The sequence below is a fragment of the Triturus cristatus genome, chromosome 8, assembly GCF_964204655.1.
Source record: "Triturus cristatus chromosome 8, aTriCri1.1, whole genome shotgun sequence".
Lineage (NCBI taxonomy): Eukaryota > Metazoa > Chordata > Amphibia > Caudata > Salamandridae > Triturus > Triturus cristatus.
In genome coordinates this window covers 1,659,984,699-1,660,001,618 of record NC_140591.1, presented here as the reverse complement: position 1 = coordinate 1,660,001,618, position 16,920 = coordinate 1,659,984,699, and the positions used below count along the sequence as shown (strand labels likewise).

The following is a 16,920-nucleotide window of genomic DNA, read 5'->3' as shown; positions in this document are numbered from 1 at the left end:
TGGGAATTTGAAATCCTTTGTTAGACTTGGCATCTTTTGGTGTGTTTTCCCTGAGTTTTTGCTTTCTGACCTCCTGGTTTTGCCGCCTTAGTGTTTCTGCACACTTTTCTCACTGCTGATCAGTGGTAACGTGCAAGTGCTCCTGTGGTAAAATGTGTTTCTATGATTGGCCTATTTGATTTATGTGAGAGTTACTACTAAAGTGCACTGAGTGTGCCAGGGCCTGTAAATCAAATGTTGTTAGTGGGCTGCAGCACTGGATTGTGCCACCCACACAAACAGCCTGTAAATGTAACTCTGGCCTGCCATTGCAGAGCCTGTGTGCAGTCTGGGACTGCTATGCCGACTTGGCAAGTGTACCCACTTGCCAAACCCTAACCTTCTCTTTTTTTACATGTCAGTCACCCCTAAGGTAGGCCCAAGGTACCCCTGTGGGCATGGTGTAGTGTATGTGAAAAGTAGTACATGCCCTGGTGTGTGTGGCATGTCCTGATAGTGAATTGCTGCCAATTTAGTTTTTTTACTATTGCAAGGCTACTTGACAGGACAGAATGGGGAGTTTGTTTATAACATCTTATAAACATAACTAGCCCTGGGAACTAGGTAGGAAAATAAAGTTTAGTATGCCTGAATTTAGAGATGCATCTTTTAGTGAAGGTGATTTTTAGGGCTCGCGTCTGCGTTGCAGTGCACAGCACTGCTCGCGCAGCGAGAGCCCTTTTGTATGGCGTTTTGAAAGATGACCACCCGCTCATGCGTGTGATCAGGCTTTCGCCGGCAGGCATTGGCTTTCGCATGTTTTTTTTTTAAAAAAGGCACCCGATTGGGCAAAGGCGGGTGCATGTCCCGCCTTTGCAACACCCATTCCAGACTGTGTCTAGCACGCACAGCAGAGCGCGTTCGCCTCGCTTCCCCTGCCGCGCTCCCTCCCCCCGCTCCTCTGTGGTGCGCGCACACCACTGTTTTTTTAATGAAGATGAACATCTACAATCTTGGAACACTAAACTAAAATGAAAGGCCCTTACATGTGTGAGGACATGCATGTACATCATTGCGCTGGGGATTTTTTTTTGCCGATGCCGAACAGCATTAGCAAAGACAATTGCAAACCCAAAAGACGAGAAACTTTGGTTTTGCTAATGAGTGTTCTTGTGTTATGCACCCCTTATAAACCTGTAGCTGTACATATCTAACCTTGAGTAGCAATGGAAACACTGTCCGGTGTAAATTAGTTGCTCTTCACAACCAAACGCGGCTCTCTGCAGCGGGTGCATCAACCCGCTGAGCTCTCTTCACGGAACCTCACTCACCACACCTCCTTTGTGAGTTTTTACAATATTACTTCAGGCCTAAGGTCCAATTAATCCACATATTTTTTTGAAAGTTCGTTGGAGCCCATTGAACATTTCAGGACGCGTCTAACAAAGTCCCTGATGTCGAGGAGCCACAGACGTTGCTTGGGGGAGCTGATGCCAATAAGCAAATGCTCTTGGCATGCTGTGCTTAACTCTATTTCCCTATCACAGCTCCTTCTGCAGCGCCTGGTTCTTCTCTCTAAACCCCTCGCAGCTCCTGTCTGACGTCAAAGCGCCCTGGCAGGTGTGACGTCAGCAGACTCTTACATTAATTACTCTTTAATGACATCTTCCGGGACTGGGGGCGCCTCGTCTCTGTGCTCTCTCCATGCAGGGGGAACTTCCTGCCTCTGCTCGCCTCCTGTTGTAGCCTGACTGGTGGGGGGGGGGGGGAGTGGAGGGCTCATAGGGGAGGGGGGAAGGGGGCGAGGTATAATGATGGTGGGGCGTGCATTTATCAGGCACATTGCAGAGACATTTTTAAAGCTCTGTTGAGATTTTTAGGGCACATCCTTTGAGGTGCGGCTAGGGTCATGGTATATAAGTATCATACATGAATACATACACAAAAGCATATATATATACATGCGCACACACAGATTTACAGTACAACAGTACATACTTCCATTCATGCAAACAAACACCTATGCATGTATGATAAATATATCTGTACACACATACATATACGAAAAACAAATGAGAGAGCTAAGAGCGTGAACAGGCCGTCCTTGTCCCTTGGTAAGTGTTGAAAAACAACTTGGACGGCTCCAACACCCACACTTTCTGCCCTGGCTGGTAAACAGTCAGCACGGCCTTTTGGTTATTCCAGGCCTTTTACAATTCCTGGCTAGCCTCAAGGTTTTTAGTTGCCTTTTTCATATACTCAGCCATCCTGGAGCGGAGACCAAGTACATAGTCCACTATGTCCTGTTTAGGGGGCTTGAGAGGTAACTCCCATCCCTCCTTCACCAGACACAAAGGACCCCGAACAGGATGGCCAAACAAAAGTTCAAAAGGGCTGTAACCAACCCCCTTTTGTGGCACCTACCTGTAGGCAAACAAAAGGCAGGGCAAAAGGATGTCCCATCTCTGCCTAAGCTTCTCTGGGAGACCTTTGATCATGCCCTTTAAGGTTTTGTTGAATCTTCCAACTAAAACATTGCATTGTGGGTGATAGGGTGTGGTGAATTTGTAATTCGCTCCACACTCCTTCCACATTGCAGTCAAGTAACTAGACATGAAGTTTGCACCCCTGTCAGATACTACCTCCTTAAGAAAGCCCACTCTGGAGAATATCCCCAAGATGGCCCTTGCCACCACAGGTGCTGTAGTGGTCCTGAGGGGAATGGCTTCTGGGTACCTAGTGGCATGGTCACAACCACTAGGATAAACCTGTGACCAGATGAAGTTTGAGGATCCATGGGACCAACAATGTCAATCCCTACCCTCCCAAAGGGAACCCCCACCACAGGTAGTGGTATCAGGGGGGCTTTTGTGGTTCCACCTGCTTTGCAACTGGCTTGGCAGGTCACACAGGAGCGACAAAACTCCTTAGTGTCTTCAGACACGTGGGGCCAGTGAAAGTGAGGGATAATTCTGTCCCACGTCTTGTTCTGGCCCAGGTGTCCCGCTAAGGGAATATCATGGGCTAGTGTCAATAGGAAGCCCCTAAACTTCAGAGGTAGAACCAACCTCCTGGAAGCACCAGGCTTGGGGTCTCTACACTCTGAGTAAAGGAGTCCACCATCCCAATAAATGTTATGGGGGCCACAAGCATTCCCAGCAGCCTCATCAGCAGCTTACTTTCTGCAGGGTTCAAGAGAGGGGCAGGTTTTCTGCTCCTGGCTCAGATCTTCCCTGGAAAGGCCCCCTGTCGTCCCCAAGAACTCAACCTGATCAGGTTCAAGCTCCTCTGGGACAGATCCTTCTTCAGTCTCAAGATCATCTCCCTGAGGAGGCTGATCTGTACTCTGAGTCAGGGGGGAAGGCACTACCTTAACCCTACTGCTCCTGCTCTTGGGAGGCACCTGGTTCATTGTTCCAGAATCCATGGCCTGTCCAGTGTTAGACATTTTAGCCTGTGACCTAGTCACAGCAAAGACATGAGCTGGGATCCCTAGCATTTCTGCATGTGTCCTGAGCTCCACTTCGGCCCAAGCTGAAGTTTCCAGATCATTACCAAGTAAGCATTCGACTGGTAGGTCTGCACTCACCTCAACCTTCTTAAGGCCAATTACCCCTCCCCAGGAGAAGTTAACAACTACCAGAGAATGGTCTGTTTTGACGTTGCTAGCATTGGTCACTTGGTACATTTTACCAAGTATAATCTGCCAAGGTTCCACAAGATCTTTTGTCACCATTGTGACACTTGCTCCTGTGTCCCTGAATGCCAAAGCCTCTTTTCCATTAATTAAAGGCTGCGGTCTGTATTTGCTCAAGTTACTGGGACTCACAAAGGAGGACATATCCATGCCTCCATCACAGACTAGGACAGCCTGAGTTGGAACTCTGACTAGGCCAGAGTCCAGCCCAGAACCCATGGGGAAATGGTGGTTTGACTTGAGTCTTTGGACTTGGTGCAATCACTAGTCCAGTGAGTTTTCTGCTTACAGATCTTGCACCATGGTTTCTTTTGGCCTTTTCCATTGTTAGACTGTGAATCCCCACCTGAAGAAGATTTTTGGGGACCTTGTAAAGACTTCTGGTCTTTACCCTTCTCCTCACCCTTGTCAGAGTTTTTAGGATCTTGCTTCTTTGGTTCACCACCTTAGTTCTGTACCTTATGCCTCACCCTGGTTCTGACCCATTTGTCCGCCTTCTTTCCCAATTCTTGGAGAGAGGTCAGATCAGAGTCAACCAGGTACTGATGTAGCAACTTATTTTGACAGTTATTAAGAATCTGCTCCCTCATGATTAAATTATACAATCATTTAAAGTCACACACCTTACTGCCAAGGAACCAGCCTTCCAGAGCCTTGGTAGCACAATCTACAAAGTTCACCCAGCCTTGATTTTGTGCTTTTTGGGTATCTCTGAACTTTAACCTATATTGTTCAGTGGTTAGGTCAAACCCTTCAATCAAGGCACTTTTCAGACTGGTATAATCATCAGCATCCTCCTCTCTAACAGTGAGGAACTTTTCTCTACCTTTGTCTACAAAGGAGAGCCATAAGATTGCTGCCCACTGCTCCTGGGGGACCCTTTGAACTTTAAAGGCCCTTTCCAGTGCAGTTATCCATTTTTGGATGTCATCCCCACTCTGGTAGGAAGGGACAATCTTATTTAGGTTTCTATGGTCATGAGACCTCTGCCTATCTCTAGGGATGTTGCTGCCGCCATGGGACTCTAGTCCCATCTTTTTTCTAGCTCTGTAGAGCTCTAGGGCCTCCCTGTCTAGGGCTACCTGCTGCTTTCTGATGTGAAGTTGGGCTTCCTCATACTTCAACAGTCTCTCCCTCCTCTCCTGGGAGGTGTCCCTTCCATGAGAAGAAATAGAGGTCCCTATAGATGAACCAGAATGGTTAGACTCCACTGAGGGAGATCTAGACCTTCTAGGCCCACAACCAACTCTTTCAGAGGGGACAAAGAGGGGGCCAGTGTGGACCTCCCCCTCATTCTCCAGGGGAGCTGGATTTCAAAGGTCAAGATCATTGTCATCTTCCTGGTCAGCATCAGAGGTCAGGTCATGGGGAGTTTCACCCCTAGGCCCTTCCTCAGCTGCTGTCCCACCCACTCTGCCTACCCCTTCAGACCCTATAGGTCTTCTGAGATCATCCAGCCTGAGTACCTCTATGAGATGTTGGGTGGTTGGACTTTTGCCTGTCTTCAGTCTCCTAGTAGTACATAATGCTCTCAATTCCAAGAATGGGAGGTTATCACACTTGCAGGGAAGAAGCCCATTGGCTTCTGGCAGGGACCCACTGGTTCCTGGCCTTGCAAACATTATTAGTGAGGTGTGGTGTATTGCACTACCTACTCTAGTGTGACCTACTAAACTCTCTTGAATTGTAGAAAGGGTGTGCCGAGCCCTTAACACACAACTCTAAGTTCAGAAGAACTTACTGTATTCTAAAGCTTGTATTATATGTACCTAGGGTACCTTTAGTGGTTTTCAGTTAGTTACTCAATTGAGATTATCTGATAAAACAATAGCAAGCTGGAATACCACACGCTGCACACCAATGTGAAAAGTTGGCCTGGTATATGCTGTCCACTAGCTATAGTGGGCACCCTGTACCAGTCCAAACAACCCCTTATTGATGATAGATTGGCATGGCTGCCTAGGCACTGATCGTGGAAGTTTTGTTTGTGGTTTCCTGCTTGTGTACGTTCGAAGTAGTGGTCCTTAACCTTTTTATTTATGTGGACCACCACCTAATCATTGCTGCATCCTGTGGACAAGGAAGATAGTGATATTTATATGGGAAGAAGGAAACCCTGTGAGAAGGTGGCCTGATATATGCTGTCCACTGGTTCTACTGGGCACCCTGTATCAGTCCAAACAACCCCTTATGGTGAATTGGTTAAAGTCAACCTTTATTGAAAGCTATCCTAGTGGTAGCTATGGAGAGCAGCCTTCAGGCTAAGTCTTGAAGGAATGAAGGAATCTCTTGAATGGCTAAATGAAAGGCAACCACACCAGGTATATTTAAAATATATGTATTTATTTCTAAACACACCCTGCTAGTCTCTTTATGAGGCTAGAGGTCAAAACACATACGTTACACTTCAAATATTACAGTAAAATAGCACAAACACGTCAGGCCCAAGGGGTGAGCCAAACTATATACTAAAATAGTGGTATAAGAACCACGACTTAACTAGACACAAGGCCCAGAGCCTGTAGAATAGCTGGGACCCCAAGGAACCACCCAAGGTAGTGACACAGGGGACCCACGGGGGCCGTGTGCAGTGTGAGAACATAGCCGCAAGCTCCCGTTAGCTTCTATGGGGAAAGTCGCGGTTAGATTTGTAAAGATTAGGGACACTTAGAGATGAGTCAGGACCAAACCCTTTGGGACTTAGGACGTTCTAGGGTCAACACCCACGGGAGCACCGGAGTACTCGAGTTACCTCACCCAGGGAAGCCGGGTGCATAGGTGTCAAATGGTGTCGGGTCGCGGCGTCGATTTCAATGGGAGCTGGCAGAGAAGTGCTGCTGCCGGAAAGATGCAACGTGTCAGAAGAGATCCAAGCCTGGATCAAAGATGAGAAGAACCTGAAAGCAGAGTGGACAGAGTCCGGATCACTAGCCAGTGACCGATGTCGGGAGTTTCAGGTGAAGAAGGTGAAGCTTGACTCTTCAGCCACGAGGACCAGGAGGCGTCGAGGACAACCAGGAGCTCGATTCGAGCTGTCCCACGAAGGTTGTTGAGTGCTGCAGCTTCGGGGTCCAGATTGGACTCATAAAACCTTGGCAACAGCAACCCACGCAGAAAGGAGAAAGATGCTTCAGTGCAGACCAGCAAGGTCTGAGGGACTCCTCACACGGCAGGGAGTCAGGGCATGTCTGGAGCAACCATGGAAGCCCAAGGAAAATCAAAGTTGCCTTCACAGGGACCCACCAGATAACAGACCAGGGGTCTCGAAGGAGCCTCGAGCGGAAATGGAAGAAGCAGGCTCACAGAACACTCGTGGAGTGTAGGCCCAAAATCTTCGGTGCAGATGGTGCTCGTGGCGTGCGCTACAAGTAACCCAAAGCACAACTTCGAGAGACGTCGGGAAGTCACTGCACTTGCAAATGTGCACGGTGACCAGGTGTTCCGGTTCCACGTTACTCACGAGGGCTGCAGGTTTCAACTTTGCTGGGTACTCGGGTCGGCCTCTGAGAAGTCTGGAAATCCTCTTCCTGGGCTGCGGGTACTTCGGAGTCCGGCTGGAGCTTTGGAGATGCAGACCAGCAAATGCTTCATTGGTGCCTGCCAAGCAGGGGAGTCACTCCTTGACCCCAAGGGAGATTTCTTCAGTCCTCTAGTCTTGAGTAAAGCATTGAAGTTCCAGGATTCAGCTACAGAGTTTCGTCCAGGGATATCTAAATTCCTGTTGCCAGGGGTTCCTTACTTATACGTAAGAAAGGGGTTGGACTAGCTCTGGGGACCCACCTATGGGAGGGTTTGGAAAGAGGCGTGGCTATACCCATTTCCTTTGTCCAGTTTCGCGCCAGAGCTGGGACTGGAAGCCCCTGAACCGGTCTGACCTGGACTATGCACAGGGACACCAAATGTGCCCCTAGTGCAGGACTTCAAAGCACTCTGAGCGTGCTCCCACCCAGCCCCAATACACATCAGCCTGTCTGGGAGGTGGTTACACCTCCCTGTGACAGGAAACCTATTGTCCAGGCCTCCTCTGTCGGAGTTTTGGTCAACAGCAGGAGGCCAGACCCGTGTCTGTGGCTGCAGCATCCATTTTGTGATGCCAGGGCTCAGTTAAGTTGATACCGGGTATACCAGTGCTGTCATGTCTCTCCCTCTAGAATGGTGGGATCATACTCCCACATCAGTTACTGGTGTGGGGGTATGATTCCAAGGTGTTTGACACCAAACACAACATGTTTGCGTGCAGTCAGTCCAAAGTTAGCATTTACGATTGGGTTATAATGCACTTAAGAGTATATGGTTAGGCTGCACTACTGACAACCCCGGATGATAGATTCCGAAGGCTGCAGAGGGGCTCAGCTCATGCCTGGGCACCCTCTCACATATAAACAAGCACCCTGCCTTCAGGATTGATAAGGCCTGCCATAGGGGTGACCGATAGGTTTCTATGTGCAGTGATGGGAGAGATATAGTGAACCTATATCTCAGTAAGGGGTGCATGCACCACCTTACCCAGGCTGTAGTATCAGACCTGTGGTGTCATTTTGGAAGGCTTCCCAGGGGTGGCATAATAAATGTTTCAGCCCCTGGTAGGCCTCAGGGGTACCTATTCCCTGGGTACATATTATACCATATACTAGGGACTCACAAGGGTACCCCGGAATCCAATCTGGAGTGTACCTAAAGTACATGGAATCAATTAAGAGAGGAAGCAGCTAGGCTGAGGTCCTGAATAGCAGGGCCCCAGCCAGACAAAGTCGAAAAACAGTGAAACATCGGCAAAAAGTGGGGGTAACCATAAGAGGCAGATCCTACTCTCCTACAACCACCAGCTGGAGAGGTAAGTTGGGATGCAGGGGAAAGGCTGGAGACCGTTGGTTGGGACACTCAAGGCCGTATGGCGATAGGGGACAGGGGTGTCTATAGGCGTCGGGTTCTTCTTACCAGCTCCGGTCGAGGTCGGGGGGACCCTTAAGAAAGAGGCTGCAGGCATTGTCACAGAGGATGTGGGAGGTCATGGATCACCAGGACCCAGCTCAAGATCACTGAGGAGACATCCTCTAGGCATTGGGCCGCTCGTACTCTGCCCGTGGGCGATGGGTGCAGAGTGGTGCAAGATCGAGGAGCCACCTGGATCCGGATCTTGGGACTTAGTCTTGGTTTGAGCAAATCCATGCCAACGGGAGAAAGAGTCTGTTTAGGGACGGCAGGGCAGTTCCTCCTGGGTCTGGGGGTCTGCTGGCTGCTGGACACGCTGGGGTTTCTCTGGAGCAGGTTGAGGTCAGGACAGGCCGGTAGGGCTGGAGCCAAGGCAGTTGGTGTCTTCCTCTTCTTTCTTTCAGCATGGCTCTGCGGTCCTTCTTTCATCTTGCTTGTCTGTGGGGGCAAGGTTCGGGGGTTGCTCATAAATACTAACTTTAGGGGTGTTACAGGGGAGTGCATGTTGGGACCAACGAGTCCCTTCTTTGGGGTGAGCACACATCCCATTCTGCCACCCTTCTGTGGGAGGGGGGGCAGAAGCTTCTTCTTAATTGGTTGTGTCCCCCCATCCTCAATTTGACGGGGACTGAGATGTGTGCTTCACCTTGCCTCTCCCATCTGAGGGGTGGGTTGGCAAGGGTGGGCACACCTCTCTTCCTCACTTGGTTTTACCCCTGGTTCTCCCGCCCAAAGTGGGTTTCAGAACCGGTGGGAGCCAGTTGATGAGGGCAGCAAAAGACAGGGACGGCTCACAAAAATGTGGCTGACATTTTTCGGGACCCAGGCCATCCTAGGGGAGGAGGCATGACACCTATGCCCAGGATGTACGTTGTTTCTGGACCCAGAGAGCGGAGGCCCTCTACCCAGGGGTCCAGAAACCTGTCTTGTGGTGGCAAATGGCGGATAGCCATTCAGGAACCACACCGGGGCTGGTCATATTTCAGATGCCCTGTGGGTGATTTTTACATTAAATCCCACACTGGCATCAGAGTGGGTTTAATGTGCTGAGAAGTTTGCTACTAAACTTCCCGGAATTCAGTAAAGGCATTATGGTGCTGTGGAGTTCGTATTGACAAATTCCTAGACCATATACTCTTTATGACTTTACTACATTTACAATGTCTTAAGAGTGGACTTAGACATTATAGGGGTACAGGGCTCACGCAACTGTACCCTAACCAGTGGTATAGTGCACCCAGCTAGAGGGGTGACTTACCTAGACCACAGGCAGTGGGTTGCAGGCATGGCACTCAGGTATGTGTGCCATGTCGATGTTACACCTTTCTCTACACCAAAACACGCAGACTGTAATGTGTGTTGATAATTATATGTCACTTTTTCTTGTGATTTTACTGCTATAATCTTGCTTTTGTCTTTTATGGTTTGCCTGTTTTAAACCGAATAATGATCATTGATGATGATGATGCTGTAATTCCATTTTCTTGCAATCGAGCTCCAAAAACCAAAAAGCCTATAGAAAAGGCATGGAGATTTGCTGGTTAAGGACCCCCCTTTTTCTCTGTCCCCGCTTAATGGATCTCCCTAAAACTTTCCATGAAGGAGACATTTTTGGAAAAGTTTTGTAAAGATTTATCAAACAACACCAAAGTTATTAGGAAACAAAAAAGTGTCTGTCTTCTTTGCTGTTTCACTGAACTCCGCCGCCATCAGGCCGATGGGGTTGCATTGAGCCGATTTAGATGCTCCCATTGAGCGACAGAGTCCTGATGGAGTGAGGTACATGGGGGCGTGGAGACAGGTATGTAAACTTATTTCAATGTAAATACACGTGTAATGTTTGCATGCAATGAAATGTAGGCCTTTTGTATGTCCCTTCATGTTACATACTGCGTGCCACAGGCACAACACGAGCCTACAGCGATCGTCAACACACAATACATAGGACAAAAGTACAAGTATCTTACCTGCGATCTCTGTGATAACGGATTTGTTTGGCGTGGTGCTGGAGTCGAAGCAGCAAAGGAGGAACCTGGACAATGGCGTACTCGACGGATTCCGAAATCGGACCCTGAGAAAAGGTGAGTTTTCAGCCCATCTTCTAAGTTTCTGCCAACCTGAGCTTGGAGGTATCCCTGCCACAGTTGCCCCTGTGGAAAGGCACTTATTAATCTGGATGGTGGGAATCTTGGCGGCACTCTCTCTCAAAGGTGCTTCTGACTCCGCCGCTATCGACACTGGAAAAGGAGTCTTGAGGAGTTGGCAGGACTGTGGCGGTCCCCCTCCAGTGGCCATCCAAAATATAAATCGGCTGGATAGACCACCAAGCCGGCAGGTGGGAAGACTGCCGAAACAGTGATGGCAGGACCAGTCCCTCCAAGAAAAAGGTTTTGCTCGCTGCCCACTGCCGGCATTATCGAAGGTCATGGTGCTAAATGCCTAGGCTGTTTAGTCTTGATTCCACCTCATGCCTCTTTACTCCACCACCAAACACTCCCTGCCTCTATCTTACTCTTGCAGATGCTTTTTCATTCCTGGTTTCTTGCTTTATCACTCATTTTCAATTGTTTTCTTCCCCCTTTTTCACCCATTTTGTGGTTTTCCCTCCTAGCAATTTTGGATCAAAGTCTTTTCAGTAAAAATAAATGACGGTCTTCAAAAATTAGTGCTAGTGGGCGAATAATATAATATTTAAGGGACGTCTGATGAACTATGATAGGGGCCTTCGTATTATTTGCACTAATTTGCATATTGACTTCTGAGTTATTAATGATAATTATCATTATTCTGATACATATGATTTGTAGACAAATAATGTATAATGAATAGTTGCTTATAGTAAAATGGCAATCAACTTTCATGCTTACTGATTTGATGGTATAAGCTAGGGGCTTCATTGTATGATCACTTTCAGATAAGAGACTCTTTGGTATGTTTGTCTGACTCCCAACACTCCTTGTCTATTAGAACACAACTCACTAAAGAGATGGGTGAAAGACACCGGCCAGTACTCCTTTTCTCTGAGGAGGACATATTAGATTTTGGGGCTCGAATGTGTGCAATAGCAAGGTAGTCATCTTTAATTGAACATTCTTTAACTTGAAGAAGCCCTTTCAAAGATGGTCACCGCGTGTTTGTGCACACAAATGACAGCCACCAGGGAAAAACAAAATTACTGACAAAGTTAATAGCTTTCATGGGAGAGACCTATTGACTCTGCTAATGCTTGTTTACATTGGTAGCCATCACTGACCTCCGTTATCAACTGCAAATAATGCAAACCCAGACACAATCCATTTTCCCCAGCAGAACATTTTCATTCTGCTCCCCTCTCAGCCTTGGGCCTGCTCCCTCTATTGGCTCCTTCAAGGGCTTGAGCCCAGCTTATCCCCAGACCCTTTTCCATTCTTGTCCCTTTCCCCTTCCCAGGCCCTTCTCCAGTCTTGGGCCTGTCCTCTCTCCTGGCCTTTCTCAGACTTGGGCTTGCTCCCTTCCTTGTCAAGTCGTGGACTAGCCCCTTCTTCTGGCCATTCCCAAGTCTCTTTCCCCTTCCCTGCCCCTTTTCTAGGGTTGGCTTCCCTCTCTCCCACCCCGTCTGGTGCTTAGCAGTTGTTTGCCCTGTCCTGTCACTTTTTTAGTTTTGGCCTACTTGCTCTCCAAGCCCATTACCAGCTTTGGGTCGTCCTCTCCCTGTGGACAACATCAGAACATTATGGCAGCCATTACATCATCTTTAAAAAGTAATATGCATGTACATGGTCATGTGTGACCTATAGTGACAGAGAAAGTATGTGTGAAAGTTTTGTAAAAATTTTTTAACAACAACTTTTATTTGATCATTTTGCGATACATTGGGCAAGAGCCCCACAAAAACACGATGGATCATTCGGGCAATATGTGCATCAATAACCATTTCCATGAAAATAAACAATCCCTGCTGAACACGCAGGTAACATAATATTCTAAACAATATGCAGACAGTGGTCAATCTTCGAAGTACAGCACATGATTCAGCAGATACAGAATACACAATCCCGTGAGACAACAGAACAATCAAGCAATAAGAACTTAGGGGACACACAGCAAGAAACGGAGGATGCCACTCAGATGTCCTCCTCAGGCAGAGGGGGCAGGTCAATTCCACGATAAGTCGCCCATCGCGACCATATCTTGAGATGTTTCCGTGGGCAGCCCCTAGCCTCAAACACCGCAATCTCGGCTCTCATGCACCTATCTAATTCGGTCTTTCATTTGCCTATAGTCGGGGGAGAGAATGCCTTCCATCCCTGTGCTATGTCTCGTTTAGCAATAGAGAGGGCGAGGAACAATAGATGTTGTTTGTATCGGTTCCCCCCTATGTCGTCAGTAGAATGCAACAAAAACAGGCGTGGGTCTAGTGGGAGCACCAACCCCAACACCTCATTAAGACATGACCTAACTCTATTCCAGAAGGTCTGTAGGGCCGTGCAGGTCCATATTGTATAGAAGAAAGACCCGTCCTCCCTGCCACACCGCAGACATACTGGGGATTGAATAACTCCCATTCGCCACAGTCGTACCCTCGTGTAATAAACTATATGCAAATATTTGAATTGGATGAGCCTGTAACGTGTGGAGACCGCCGCGCCTCTTGGACTGGCAATCGCCTCAGCCCAATCATCATCCGTCAATTCGGGAACATCTGCTTGCCAGGCCAGTCGGTTCTTGTTTAGAATGGTGGGAGTGTGTGTAGTCAAAGTTTGGTATATTTGCCTAATTTTGTGTATTCCGAGGTCTCCCATCAACAGGTGTCCCTCCAAGGGCTGGACTCAGGGAGAGTCTCCATATTGCGGTTCAGGGGGAAGAGTGCGTGTCGAAGCTGTAAGAATTTGTAAAATTGTGATTTATGGAAGCCGAAATCTGTCTGTAATTGCTGGAATGTTTTTAAAGTTGTGCCCTTCAAAACGTCTCCAAGTCCCACCCCCGGAACCCGCTCAGTGTGTTAACAGGTTGAAGGTGCGTACTTTGCCACAAGGGGGTCTGTCGAGTAAGTCGCCCTTTCCATCCCATTTGTCTAGTCTTTGCCCTCCATAGTTGTCAGACTTGCCTGCCAGCTGGTGGTAGATGGTCTAACCTTGTGTAGCTATACAGTAAGTGGAGGAGGGGGACGTGTTCCATTGCGGCGTGTTCAATAGCATACATCATCCTTAAGGTAACCCCTAACCACTCCTCGGATGGGGTGCATCAGTGGGAGAGTTATACCATAATTCCTTGATTACAAGGATGTGGGCCGCAACATAATATGAATAAATGTCAGTGCACACAATATGAGGGTAGAGGCTATAGATACCGCACCTGACAAATGAACAGTGCTTCTTGTTAGAGATTCTTACAGTGCAGCGTACCAAGGAACACTCTCCTCTATGTTCCTCACCAGGAACAAGTCCTGTCACAAAATTAAACACCAAAGGGTTCAGCACTGTTCCAAAAAGTCAGTAAATGTAAAGAAGAATGTCCAAAACGTCGATATACTTTTCTTGAGAGAATCCTTTTCTTTATTACATATTCACATAAACATGAGGAATCATAGCCACATAGACATGATGAATCATAGCCACATAGACATGATGAATCATAGCCACATAGACATGAGGAATCATAGCCACATAGACATGATGAATCATAGCCACATAGACATGATGAATCATAGCCACATAGACATGAAGAATCATAGCCACATAGACATGAGGAATCATAGCCACATAGACATGATGAATCATAGCAATATGAATAAATGTCAGCTGCCGCGATCCCTCCACAATACATGGATTGTGCGCAGGTGGGGAGCGCCATGCGAACAGCGCCACCACCTCAAAGGAACTTATTTTGTATTGCGTTGACTTGAGCAAACCATGCACGAGGGTTGGGGAAGGGAAATTTTGGAGGCGGTATAGAATCCGAGGCAGGGATACCATCATAAAGATGGCAGAGCGCCCATAGAGGGAGAAAAGGAGAGCAGACCATATTGTAGTTTCGTTTTTGAGACTGATCAACAGTGGGGTGATATAGTGTGCCCATGAAATCTTAGGGCACGGGGAGATGAATATCCCCAGAATGTGTGTATTTTTAAAGACTGGTTTCATGGTGGTAAAAATACTTCTTCTAAAAATGTTCTGAGATTTGAAAATGCAAGAGCCGAGTGTGTTTCTATGTTTTCAAGTCAGATGAGAACCTCTTTCTTTTGTTAAAGTTTATGTGACATGAGTCTGCCCTTGTTTCTGCCCTCCGATTCCAATAGAGCTGTGATGTAACCTGCACATACTTTAACTTTGGATTGGAAGCTGGAGGCCTTTACATCTCTCTCTTACCTTTTGGAGCCGCTCTTATCTGTCATCGTGTCTCGTTTCACTTGAGCGTCTTGACAGACCTGTCTGCTATAATCTTCTGCACTGTCTGTATATTCCCTGTTTAAAAAGTGTCATTAATCAAAGATAATTAAATAAATACCAAACGCCCATTCTGAAATAAACATAGCAACAAAATGAAACAAATAACATACGTTGGCATTTGTTTGGTTAAAACGCCATAGACAAAACATTTGGGATGAAGAAGTTAAAGAAGCACGCTCAGGGATGAGAAAGAGTTGTAGGCAGGTATCGATGAGAAAGAAGAAGTGAACGAGTAAAGAATTCACTTCATCCACTGGACTGAACTCCACGCAGCGAACACTGACGCTACAGGACTGTACAGCACGTGTAAGCTGACCAATACTGAACACACACTCAAACACATAAGAATATGTAAAGCAAACGTGTCATGTAACAAAAAAAGAGACAATTTACAGGCAAGTTAATGACACAAAAAATAGATAAAATGGTACAAAGGTATAAGTAATTAAGTAATTTAACCTATGCTTAATATCTGTTAGCTTGGAACAAATACAGTCAGGCTTAATTTAGAAGCAATGTGTAAAGTAGTTATGCAAAAAGAACAAATGATGGACAGAATGCAGAACAATGTCATACATTCACCCCAGTACAGAGATCTGGGCCTAAATCCATCGTTTTTTTGCTCACCATGCCATTCCAGTTTGGACCCAGCCATATGCAAATCAGTCTTGACCCTGTGCCTCATGGGAACAGTCCAGCCCGAACTGCCAAGCCAGGTCCTCCCTGGACTGGAAACAAGCATCCTAGGACCGGCTTTGGGGTTTCAGCCCTCATCAGCCAGGATAGCTTGATTCCAGTGGCATGGAGAGCACGGGACCCACGTCTGGGCATACCCGTCCCACTCGGGGCGACAAATGCAAAACAAGCATTGGCATAGCATGGGCTCCCTACGCCCAACATGGTTAAATGGCCCATGAGCCCGGGTGCCACTGCCCCTCCTGCATAATTGACGGGGTGCTGCTCTTCTACTTTAAATCATACCTAGACATTCATAATACAATACTTCCCATACTCATAAATGCTTTTGTGAGTCAGCTCTAGCATTTTGGTCACTATGATCTATTTGATTTATAATCATGAAGCTGAAAGTGAATCCTGGGTGCAATCGCTCACAGAAGGATTGCGATGCCCCCTATTACAGTTTGCAGCTTTCTCTCTCTTGTTCTGCTCTTTCATTACATCTATCAGAGGCTTTAGAATTAGTTATGGTGTCCATGGGTGGGCACCCCGGGACACTGCAGGAGGTGGCGGGGTGGGGGGTGGCGATCCCCAGGGCCATCATTGGCTCCAGGGGGGGGGGGCGCGCGGCCCCCCTCCCACTTAATTGAAAGCCCCGGGGATGGTGGTCCCCGGGGCTTGGGGGTCAGTAAAGGACCCCCTTTTTTAAAACTTAGTGCCCCGGGGAGGTGGCCAACGTTATTCCAAATAGAATGTTGCGGATTTCCTATGGGAAATAGGTCCTAACTATATCTACCTAAAGGTAATATAATTAATCTGGCATGCCTGGACTTATTTCGAGGACCCCTGTCATAAACCATTCTTATGCCACAGCAGAAGCTGGCGCTGCCTAGATTGTAGCCGACTTGAGGCCATGCACAGATTGGCTTTTGTGATTGAAAGTGTGTACAAGAATTGTAGAGGGAATTTGCGGTATCGGTCACTCCCGACTTTCCCTGGAGAAGGGACTGGAGCATTAGAATCTTTGCACCCCCAGATTCTAGAATGGACTGCGCTATGTCAGTTGAGCTCTGTGGGGACAGTTGGCGCATGCCCTGGCTGGCTGTCACCTGTTTCTGTCTTCTGTTGGAAGCGCCTTCTAAATTCCACACAATTATAACTAGTAAACAAACCTCCGTGCAGTGTTCGTAATTCTTTCAAGTTGTA

At 47.5% G+C, this 16,920-nt stretch overlaps 1 protein-coding gene across 4 annotated transcripts in view; it reads right to left on the bottom strand.

The window, feature by feature from the left end:
* Window positions 1-16,920, bottom strand: part of LOC146808505 (transient receptor potential cation channel subfamily M member 2-like) — a 2,014,188-nt gene that overhangs the window by 999,795 nt on the left and 997,473 nt on the right. For all 4 annotated transcript variants that reach the window (XM_085623584.1, XM_085623586.1, XM_085623585.1 and 1 more), the window contains one exon: window positions 14,956-15,051. In XM_085623584.1, the coding sequence (XP_085479710.1) occupies window positions 14,956-15,051 (96 nt within the window). The remainder of the gene's footprint in view (window positions 1-14,955; window positions 15,052-16,920) is intronic.